General features: G+C 49.5%; 1 protein-coding gene across 6 annotated transcripts in view; it reads right to left on the reverse strand.

The window, feature by feature from the left end:
- Positions 1–2,004: 2,004 nt before the first annotated feature.
- TMEM39B (transmembrane protein 39B) overlaps positions 2,005–11,657 on the reverse strand; it is a 30,155-nt gene continuing 20,502 nt past the window's right edge. For all 6 annotated transcript variants that reach the window (XM_015133898.3, XM_077964681.1, XM_077964686.1 and 3 more), the window contains 3 exons: positions 10,955–11,142; positions 4,702–4,822; positions 2,005–2,437 (listed from right to left, as the gene is read on the reverse strand). In XM_015133898.3, coding sequence (XP_014989384.1) covers positions 2,195–2,437; positions 4,702–4,822; positions 10,955–11,142 — 552 coding nt within the window. In that variant the 3' untranslated portion in view covers positions 2,005–2,194. The remainder of the gene's footprint in view (positions 2,438–4,701; positions 4,823–10,954; positions 11,143–11,657) is intronic.

The raw sequence follows: 11,657 nt of genomic DNA on the forward strand, positions 1-11,657 counted from the left end.
ATAGAGGCACCAAAAATATTTGTTGAGGTGTGTGTCTCTCATATACCACTGTGAGCTTGTCTGCATACCTTATGGCCAAGAAGGGCTTAGGGAACATGGGCTGAATAGATGAGAATGGCTGAGTGTCCATGTGTCCTCTCCTTTCAGCCTAAACCCTCTATCCTATGCCCATAGGAGGCAGTGACCTTACAAGCAGCTGTTTCTACTCTAGCATGTGACCCTGCTCATACACTTTTGCTAGCCTAGGACTACTGGTCCTCCCTGATCCAGCCTCTGTTGACCTTTCCCACTCCACTTTTTTTTTTTTTTTTTTTAACTCTTCCTGCTCTAAGATCTGCATTTTGTTTACCTTCCCCGAAACACACCAGGATGCTCTAATCTGTGTGCTACTGCATGTGCACTATTACATTTGCCTGCTTCTCTAACTGAAACACCCTTTTCCTCTCTTGTCCACCTAGGAAGTGGCTAATACAATTCAGACTATCCCCTCCTCCAAGAAGCCCAGAGAAAATTAAACATTCTCTCCCCTCTGCTCTGCTGTACCTTGTAACTGTTGGGCTCATCCCAGTGTAGTATTACTTGCTTGTTCGTGTCTTGGCATCCTCACCATCTAGCATAATACCCAGTAAGGAGGGTCTCAGTGACTACACGCTGAGAGAATCAAGACGTCACCTTCTGCCAGGGTAGTAGTGTCATCTTTCAGAGGTTTTTTATTTTTGAGATGGAGTTTCGCTCTTGTTGCCCAGGCTGGATCTTGGCTCTATCTTGGCACTGCATGATTGCAGTGGCACGATCTTGGCTCACTGCAACCTCTGCCTCCAGAGTTTAAGCAATTCTTCTGCCTCAGCCTCCTGAGTAGCTGGGATTATAGGCATGCACCACCCACCATGCCGGGCTAATTTTGTATTTTTAGTAGAGACAGGGTTTCTCCATGTTGGTCAGGCTGGTCTCAAAATGGTGACCTCAGGTGATCCACCTGCCTCGGCCTCCCAAAGTGCTCGGATTACAGGTGTGAGCCATGGTGCCCGGCCTTATTTTTATTCTTTTTTAAGACGGAGTCTTGCTCTGTCACCCAGGCTGGAGTGCAATGGTGAGATCTCAGTTCACTGCAACCTCTGCCTCCAGGTTCCAGCGATTCTCGTGCCTCAGCCTTCCAAGTAGCTGGGACTACAGACATGCGCCACTACGCCTGGCTTTTTTTTTTTTTTTTTTTTGAGACTGAGTCTCACTCTGTCGCCCAGGCTGGAGTGCAGTGGCATGATCCTGACTCACTGCAAGCTCTGCCTCCCGGGTTCACACCATTCTCCTGCCTCAGCCTCCTGAGTAGCTGGGACTATAGGCGCCCACCACCGCGCCCGGCTAATCTTTTTGTATTTTTTAGTAGAGATGGGGTTTCACCGTGGTCTTGATCCCCTGATCTCATGATCCGCCTGCCTTGGCCTCCCAAAGTGCTAGGATTACAGGCGTGAGCCACTGCACCCAGCTGCGCCTGGCTAATTTTTGTATTTTTAGTAGAGACGTGGTTTTACCGTCTTGGCCAGGCTAGTCTCAGACTCCTGATTTCCAGTGATCCACCCACCTCAGCCTCCCGAAGTGCTGGGATTACAGGCTTGAGCCACTGTGCCAGGCCTTCCAGAGGTTTTATGTCCAGCTTTACCACTTCCTAGCTGTGTGACTATGGGCAAGTCACTATAACTCCCTGAGCTCCAGTTCTTCATCCACTGGAGTGACAGTACTTTATTCCCAGGGTTGTCATAAAAGTTAAATTAAGGCAAGGCCTGAAATACACACAGAGCAGCATCTGGTACACAGTGAGCATTCAGTTCGCAGTAGCTATCACTGCTACCATGGCCTCCAGTGCCTCCTCATCTCCTCTCTCCTGAAGAAGGCAGTACCCACAGAGGCTTCAGAAGCCACATGTGGGGACTTTCTAAACCAGAATCTCACACCTCTCAAACCACGTCTCACACACCCGAAGGGAAAGAACCACAGGACACAGGCTTGTTGGGAGTATAAAAATAGGACTTTTTCCTTATCACATCAATTATCAAAGAAACAGTACGTAACAAAAATACAAAGCTCTGGTGGATTTTTTTTGTCTTTTTTTTTCCCCCCTCCCGCTCCTACCCAACAGCCCCTTGCCAGGGAGCCCCTGGCTGAAGCCTGGACGCTGTCCTTGAGGTCACCCCAGAGCTCAGGAGAAACGGTGGTCCAGGTCTCTCTGGGGGCTAGCGGAGTATGAGTAGGCCTTGCCCAATACCAAGCGGTCCCGGAGCAGCTTGAAGAAGGCATAGTAGTTGCTGAAGAGGATGAGGGCCAGCGAGATGGTCTGGTGCCACTTTTCAGAGGACATTAGGGAGTACAGCTGGTAGACAATGACAGCACCCTCCAGCAGCAGGAGGATGTTAAGGATCCGCAGGGGTTTGCTGAAAAAGAACTGCAACCGGAAGGGGGTGGGCATGGCTAAAAGGTGTGCTCCAGAAACCTTCCTCCTGGATAGGGGTTCTGGGTGGGCCAGTGAAGGGGACAGGCTCTTGGGGCCCTATGCAGACATGGGTGGGGTGGAAGACTTTCTGGGGTTGGATGTGGACTTTGCCACCTCATCTGCCTCTGCTTGTGGTATTCCTTGATAGGACTGCTGCTTCCCACGTAAGTCATCTAAGATCCTGTTCAACTTCTACCTCCCCTAGGAAGTCTTTCTTGACAGGTTCTGCTTGCTCTCTCAAACTCTTTTTGTGGTCTAAAGTCAACACCTTTAAAAAAATTTTTTTTTTGACCAGACGCAGTGGCTCACAGCACTTTGGGAGGCCGAGGCAGGCGGATCACGAGGTCAGGAGATCAAGATCATCCTAACACGGTGAAACCCCGTCTCTATTAAAAATACAAAAAATTAGCCGGGCGTGGTGGCGGGTGCTTGTAGTACCAGCTACTCAGGAGGCTGAGGCAGGAGAATGGCGTAAACCCAGGAGGCGGAGCTTGCAGTGAGCTGAGATAGAGCCACTGCACTCCAGCCCGGGCGACAGAGCAAGACTCCGTCTCAAAAAATAAAAAATAAAATCAATCAATTTATCTATCTATCTATCTATCTATCTATCTATCTATCTATCTATCTATCTGATAGATTTTTTAAATTTTTTAAATTTTTTTTTTAATTTTAATTTTTGAAAATTTTTTCTCCCTCATCCACTGACCCTCAATAACATCAACAGCTTTTAATGTCATCTCCTGGCCATTGTTGGGCCTGAACAAATTAGAATCCTATGACACAGGCATGGAAAGTTATTACAGACTCTACAGCCTGAATTACCTACTACTTCATAGGTAGCATCCCTAGCTAGGCTGGAAGCTGCCAAGGGACATGGCAACAGCTCACTCTCAACAGCAAGGTAGAACGCAGGGACTAAAAAAAAATTTCTTATCAGTTCAAAAAAGTGCACAGTGTCTAGGGATTTTGATTCCACAGGGGCCAAGGTACCTAAATCTCAAGAGCTGATTACAGGACAGGAGAAGTGGCAGGAAATGGGAGGCCAAGAGACCAGGATGTCAGGCTCAGCTCTGCACTTAACAGGCTGCAATACTTTGGGCAAGTCCTTTTCCTCCCTGGGGCTTGGATTTCTCAACTGTGAAATGAACACATCAGCCTAGGTCAGTGATTTCTCACGCTGTGTCCTTTGAGCCCCAGGTTTCAAGGGGATCCTTTAGGAGTTACAGGAGGGGTGAGCAGGAAGTGAAGGGGGTTCTAACTCCTCCAAACAGAGCAGCGCCAGGAGGTCCCATATATTGGATTTTGGCCTCTGATTGTGTTTAAAAAAAAGGGGGGGGGGGCGGATTTCATAGTGAAATTAAAAAAAAAAAAAAAGAGATCACTATTTTAGATAATTTTGGGCAGTCCTTTCCATAGCTAAGTCATGAGTCATTACCATTACATCTCAAGTTTCGCAACAAGGCAGCCTTTAACAAGTTAAACTCTCTAAGCTGATTTCAGTATCTAAAAACAGAGATAACCCTAGCATATCTTTCACATACAAGGTTCAGGGGAGGCTGACTAGGAAGGTGCATGGAGAGTGCTTAAGGACATGCCTGGCACACAGTAACAAATAAAGACAGTATTGTCTTTCACTGCCAAGAGCCCCTTCTTTTACTATCATCTTCTCTCCCTCTGTCCAATGTCCTGAAAGATCTACAACCAAATGAGCTGCAGTTATTTACTTATTTTATTTTATTTTTCTGAGAATGAGTCTTGCTCTGTTGCCTGGGCTGGAGTGCAGTGGCGTGATCTCGGCTCACTACAACCTCTGTCTCCCGAGTTCAAGTGATTCTCCCTCCTTAGCCTCCTGAGTAGCTGGGATTACGGGCGCCCGCCACCATGCCTGGCTAATTTTTGTATTTTTAGTGGAGACAAGGTTTCATCATGTTGACCAGGCTGGTCTGGTCTTGAACTCCTGACCTCAGGTGATCCATCCACCTTGGTCTCCTAAAGTGCTGGGATTACAGGCGTAAGTCACCATGCCCAGCTGAGCTGCAGTTATTAAGTGACAATTTGTACGGCTATCCTTGTGCTACATGTGTGCACTGTCTTCCTTTGGATTGGGGAAATACTGAAAATAGCTTTCTCTTGCAATGACATCACATTCCTGCCCTGCAGATCCTCCCACCCTCTCCCTCAGGCCCCAACCCTCCTTCCCCGGGGAGGAGACTCACGTGGAAGCGGAAGTGGGAGACATCAGAGGGGATAGCCACGTTGTAGTGGCCTACGGCTTTGTAGACGTTCTTGCTGTGCTTCACCAGCACGCCCTGCGGCCACATGCATTCTTCAGTCCACCTGGAGGCACAGCCCAACAGTGCCCCTTATCCCCAGCTCACCCATAAAAGGGGTACGAGAAGAATGGGCAGGAGGGAATCACCTCTACTCCCATTTCTATCACTTAGACACACTGACTTTCCTTTTCTGGGTTTCAGTTGCCTCCCCTGTAAAATGGGGTAAGAATCATGCGGAATGCACTGTACTGTGAGTTACAAGGTCTAGGGCTGACACTAATTACTCAGAGATTGTTGAGAAAATCCTTTTTCCTCTCTTGGTTCCTTTGCTTCATCTGGTCTCACCTCTTGCCTCCAAATGGTCCACCACACAGTTGTCTGAGTGGTCTTTGTAAAATACTAAGCTGAGGCCGGGCACGGTGGCTCAAGCCTGTAATCCCAGCACTTTGGGAGGCCGAGATGGGCGGATCACGAGGTCAGGAGATCGAGACCATCCTGGCTAACACGGTGAAACCCCGTCTCTACTAAAAAAAAAATACAAAAAACTAGCCGGGCAAGGTGGTGGGCGCCTGTAATCCCAGCTACTCGGGAGGCTGAGGCAGGAGAATGGCGTGAACCCAGGAGGCGGAGCTTGCAGTGAGCTGAGATCCGGCCACTGCACTCCAGCCTGGGCGACAGAGCAAGACTCCGTCTCAAAAAAAAAAAAAAAAAAAAAAAAAAAAATACTAAGCTGAGCCTAAGCACCCTCTGCTTAAAACCCTTTGTGGGCTTTTTTAAAATTTTATTTTATTTTATTTTTTTTAATTCTTTTTTTTGAGACGGAGTCTCGCTCTGTCAGCCAGGCTGGAGTGCAGTGGCCGGATCTCGGCTCACAGCAAGCTCCGCCTCCCGGGTTCACGCCATTCTCCTGCCTTAGCTTCCCGAGTAGCTGGGACTACAGGCGCCTGCCACCTCGCCCGGCTAGTTTTTTTTTTTTGTATTTTTTAGTAGAGACGGGGTTTCACTGTGTTAGCCAGGATGGTCTCAATCTCCTGACCTCGTGATCCGCCCATCTCGGCCTCCCAAAGTGCTGGGATTACAGGCTTGAGCCACCGTGCCCGGCCCCTTTTTTTTATTTTTGAGAAGGAGTTTCGATCTCGTCATCCAGGCTGGAGTGCAGTGGCACAATCTTGGCTTACTGCAACCTCCGCCTCCCAGGTTCAAGCAATTCTCCTGCCTCAGCCTCAAGAGTGGCTGGGATTACAGGCACCTGCCACCACGCCTGGCTAATTTTTGTATTTTTAGTAGAGACGAGGTTTCGCCACATTGGCCAGGCTGGTCTCGAACTCCTGACCTCAGGTGATCTGTCTGCCTCTCTCTCTCAAAGTGCTGGGATTGCAGGCACCAGCTGCAGCTCCTGGCCCTGCTTAAAACCTTTTGAAGGCTTCCTAGTGCCCGTGGAGTCAAGGCCCCAAGGATTTGGCATGGCCTCTGAGGTCTTGTGTGGCTTCCCACAACCCTCATCACACAGCTCATGCTGTTTCTCGTTCCTCCAGCACTCTGTACTGCTTCATGTCTCTCCCTAAGCTGCTCCCTCCAATTGGACTGCCCTTCCCAAAGCCTAATCCTTCTGGTAAGCTCTTCATCATCTTTCAAAACCCAGGTTCCTCCACAAAGCCTTTCTCAAACTCCCCAGAGTTTGGCATCCTTTTTTTTTTTTTTTTAATTATACTTTAAGTTCTAGGGTACATGTGCACAACATGCAGGTTTGTTACATATGTATACATGTGCCATGTTGGTGAGCTGCACCCATTAACTCGTCATTTACATTAGGTATTTCTCTTAATGTTATCCCTCCGCCTTCCCCCGACCCCACGACAGGTCCTGGTGTGTGACGTTCCCCATCCTGTGTCCAAGTGTTCTCACTGTTCAATTCCCACCTATGAGTTTTTTTTAAGACAGAGTCTCACTCTGCCGCCCAGGCTGGAGTGCAGTGGCGCTCAGCTCACTGCAACCTCCACGTCCCAGGTTCAAGCGATTCTCCTGCCTTAGAACTATAGGCACCTGTCACCACACCGGGCTAATTTTTCTGTATTTTTTGTAGAGACGGGGTTTCGTCATGTTGCCCAGGCTGGTCTCAAACTGCTGACCTCAGGTGATCCGCCCGCCTCAGCCTCCCAAAGTGCTAGGATTACAGGCATAAGCCACTGTGCCTGGCCCATCTGGCATCCTTTAACTGTTCCAGCATCTCCTGCTACTAGTCCACATTTCCCAATACTGGTCATTTATTTCCCTATCTGTATACCTCACTAGGCTGAGAGCCCTTGAGCAGGACGATCTAATCCACCCGTGTCCTCAGAGCATGCCGTAAGGCCTGGCACAGAGAGGCCCTAGTGAGCATATGAATGAGATGGTGGGACCAGTGAGCTTTCTTATAATGTCCTGTGAGAGCTCCCAGGAATCCCAAGGGCCTGGACCAGAGGACTGAAGTCATAGCCTGTAAGCAGCCCCCTTGTCAACCCAATGCTCTTGCCTTGTTGATTCACTCATTTAAAAAAATAGTTGGCCAGGCACAGTGAGATTATGCCTGTAATCCCAGCACTTTGGGAGGCCAAGAGTGGGCAGATCACCTGAGGGCAGGAGTTCGAGACCAGCCTGGCCAACATGGTGAAACCCCATCTCTACTAAAAATACAAAAAAAATTAGCGGGGCATGGTGACACAGGCCTGTAATCCCAGCTATTCGGGAAGCTGAGGCAGGAGAATCGCCTGAACCCAGAAGGTGAAGGTTGCAGTGAGCCAAGATCGTGCCACTGCACTCCAGCCTGGGCAACAAGAGCGAAACTGTCTCAAAAAACAAAAAAGAAAAGTTATTGTGTGACTCACAACATGAATGAACCTCACAGAATATGCTGAATAAAAGAAGTTGGGGCCAGGTGCAGTGGCTCACGCCTATAATCCCAGCTTCACTTTGGGAGGCCAAGGCAGGCGGATCACAAGGTCAGGAGTTTGTGACCAACCTGGACAGCATGGTGAAATGCCGTCTCTACTTAAAACACACAAAAATCGGGCCGGGCGTAGTGGCTTAAGCCGGTAATCCCAGCACTTTGAGAGGCCGAGATGGGCGGATCACGAGGTCAGGAGATCGAGACCACCCTGGCTAACACAGTGAAGCCCCGTCTCTACTAAAAAATACAAAAAACTAGCTGGGCGAGGTGGCGGGCGTCTGTAGTCCCAGCTACTCAGGAGGCTGAGGCAGGAGAATGGCATGAACCCGGGAGGCGGAGCTTGCAGTGAGCTGAGATCCGGCCACTGCACTCCAACCTCGGTGACAGAGCGAGACTCCCGTCTCAAAAAAAAAAAAAAAAAAAAACCACAAAAAATCAGTTGGGCATGGTGGCACATGCCTGTAATCCCAGCTACTTGGGAGGCTGAGGCAGGAGAATTGCTTGAACCTGGGAGGCGGAAATTGCAGTGAGCCAAGATCGTGCCACTGCACTCCAACCTGGGCGACAGAGTGACACTCCGTCACCAAAAAAAAGAAGTTGGACACAATGATTTCATTTATGTTAAGTTCTACGATAGGCAAAACTAACCTCTGGTGAAAGAAAATAGAAAGGTAGTTGTCTTGGGGGAAAGATCACTAGGAAGGGCCATGAGGATATTTTCTGAAGGGCTGGAAATGTTCTGTATCTTGATGAGGGGTGGGTTACATAAGCGTATATACCTTTATCAAAACTCAAAGAATTGCACACTTTTTAAGATTTGTAGGCCATGTGCAGTGGCTCATGCCTGTGATCCCAGCATTCTGGGAGGTCGAGGTGGGTGGATCACTCGAGCCCAGGAGCTCTAGACCAGCCTGGGCAACATGGCAAAACATCAAACAAAAACATACAAAAATTAGCTGGACGTGGTGGCATGCGCCTGTAATCCCAGCAACTTGGGAGCTGAAGTGGGAGGATCACCTGAGCCCAGGAGGTTGTGGCTGCAATAAGCTGTGATTGCACCACTGCACTCCAGCTTGGGAGACAGAGTAAGACCTTGTCTCAAAAAAAAGGATTGCACATTTCACTGTATGGAAATTTTACCTTAAAAAGAAAGGCCTAGACCAAACGCAGTGGCTCACGCCTGTAACCCCAGCACTTTGGGAACTCTGGGAGGCCAGGATGAGTGGATCACCTGAGGTCAGGAGTTTGAGACCAGCCTGGCTAACATGGCGAAACCCCGTCTCTACTAAAAATGTAAAAATTAGCCAGGTGTGGAGGTGCATACCTGTAGTCCCAGCTACTCGGGAGGCCGAGGCAGGAGAATCGCTTGAATCCAGAAGGTGGAGATTGCAATGAGCCAAGATTGTGCCACTGCACTCCAGCCTGGGCAACAGAGCGTGACTCCATCTCAAAAAAAAAAAGGCCTGAGGAGGCAAATGAGTGCTAGACAGGCAAGGGCCCTGAGCTTCATGAACTTTCAGTCCTGGAATGACAGGCAAGTAACTAAGCAAACACAGTAGAAAACATTAAATGCAACGATCATGGTATTATGGGCCACTGAAAGGAGGGGCCCCTTATAGGAGAGGGGCACTGAACCCATCTGGATGGTCAGGAAAGTGTTCCTGGAGAAAGCAAGTGCTAAAAGATGAACAGGAGTTAACAAGGATAGAAAGAATGGAAAGACCATCCCAAGCAAAAGACACATCACTTGCAAAAGCCTGGATGCACAAGTGCATAAAGCATATGAGGACCTGAGGAGATTTGCTTTGCTTTACTGAAGAGCAGAGGATGGGTTGGGGCATGGTAAAAGATGAGGCAGAAACGTCTGGCAGGACCCAGCTGGGAAGCCATGCGAAGGACCATGGTGAGCCACGGACAGGTATATCCTCATGTTCAGCTATGTTCTATCTTCCTATTCCTCCCGCCCCTCAGAGCCCAAGGCTGAGCCAAGCCTCCTTTTGGCCCAATCAGCAATGCCCAGTCACTTTTCTGGACCTCCAGGTCAGAGCCTGAAAGGGACCCTGACTGACATGCATGGCCAACACCAGGAGGCTTAGCTTCTGTGGCCTTGCTTCCATCTCTGCTCCTTGGTGGGCCTACCTCTGCAAACCTGTCCTAGGGGCCTCCTCTCTGCCAAGCCTTGTCCTGGGCCCAAGACTCAGATGTGCTTCAGAGGTGATCCTGGCCTTGAGGAGCTTCCAGTCTAATGGGGGAATACAGGCAGGAAAATTAGTATGACCTGGGGTGAAAAGTACTTTGAAAAAGGGTCCCTGAGCAGTGTGATTTCTGCCTCTGCTCTGGGTGCAGTGCCTTCTTGCAGCTAGGTCTCTTTTGCCTACCTCATCCTTCCCTGGCCAGGGTTCAGCATCAACTAGCACAGCACCACATCCTGGCACCAGGCTGATGATTCTAAAGCACACCTTGGGATGGGTTCCTCCACTGCTAAAAATCCTCTATCCCCTGCTAGGCCTAAGTCAAAGTCCAAGCTATTTTGCCTGGCCATCCACAGGCCTGGTATGGATTGGGTGGAAGTAAACGTCTGCTGAAAGAGTAGGTGACGGCCGGGCGCAGTGGCTCAAGCCTGTAATCCCAGCACTTTGGGAGGCCGAGACGGGCGGATCACGAGGTCAGGAGATCGAGACCATCCTGGCTAACACGGTGAAACCCCGTCTCTACTAAAAAATACAAAAAACTAGCCGGGTGAGGTGGTGGGCGCCTGTAGTCCCAGCTACTCGGGAGGCTGAGGCAGGAGAATGGTGTGAACCCGGGAGGCGGAGCTTGCAGTGAGCTGAGATCCGGCCACTGCACTCCAGCCTGGGCGGCAGAGCGAGACTCCGTCTCAAAAAAAAAAAAAAAAAAAAAAAAAAAAAAAAAAAAAAAAAAAAAAAGGGGTAGGTGACAAAATGACCCCGTGGATGAGTGAGCAGGTAAGAGAAGAGTGAAGCATGAGCAAGTAAGGCAATGAGTGAATAAACAGTCAGCAAAGAGAAAGTCAACAAGTCCAAGAATTACCATCGGTCCCCTCCCATCTTCAGTATACTGCAAGTTACCCAAGGACAGGGAACATGTGTGTCAGGCCCCACCATACCCCACCCTGGACGCTTGGCCTAATATACAAGATACGCTCAATAACTATTTGCTAACTGAATACGTTAATCAGCAGGTGGACAAGTGACTCCAGATGCTGACCAGAAGGGCTGGGATTGGGCCAAGCAGGGTAGGGTGACTCACGGGTGCTGCAGCACGTTGGAGCACAGTGCTGGGTCCACCTTCTGCCAACAGCCCAGATGGGCGGCAGCCTTGTGCAGCAGGTCACAGTAGCTGGCAGGCAGCAGGTGCTGCATGAGGATCACAGAGGTGCTGATGGACACCAGCAGGAAGAGTTCACAGGACCAGCGCTTGTCATAGTAATGTGTGTTCTGGGGGTAGCAGAAGGTGGGTGAGGCCTGGGATCCCCATAATGGCCTCATTCCCTTTCCCTCCCTGATTTACCTGACTGAGAGGTTAGGACAGTCCTGGGGAGACCTCAGAATAGCCCGAAACCAAGAATCAAACACCCAACAAAGAAGGCTTAGGCCCTGTGCCCACTAGTTGGTTTTCTACAAGGAAATTTGCTCCTACTGCCCACCACTCTGAGCCAGAGAACAGGCTCTGGGGTCCAAGAGATCTGAATTCAAATCTTGGCTCTTTCGCTTATTTACTATGTGACATTGGGCAACTCATTTACCTTCTCTGTGCTTTAGTTTCCTCATTTGTCAAATGAGGATAGAGCAACTACTAGGCCCAGTGCAGTGGCTCACATCTATAATCCCAGCACTTTGGGAGGCCTGAGGTGGGTGGATCACCTGAGGTCAGGAGTTCAAGACCAGCCTGGCCAACATGGTGAAACCCCGTCTCTACTAAAAATACAGAAATTAGTTGGGTGTGGTGGTAC

The sequence above is a fragment of the Macaca mulatta genome, chromosome 1 (assembly GCF_049350105.2).
Source record: "Macaca mulatta isolate MMU2019108-1 chromosome 1, T2T-MMU8v2.0, whole genome shotgun sequence".
In the NCBI taxonomy this organism is placed as follows: Eukaryota; Metazoa; Chordata; class Mammalia; order Primates; family Cercopithecidae; genus Macaca; species Macaca mulatta.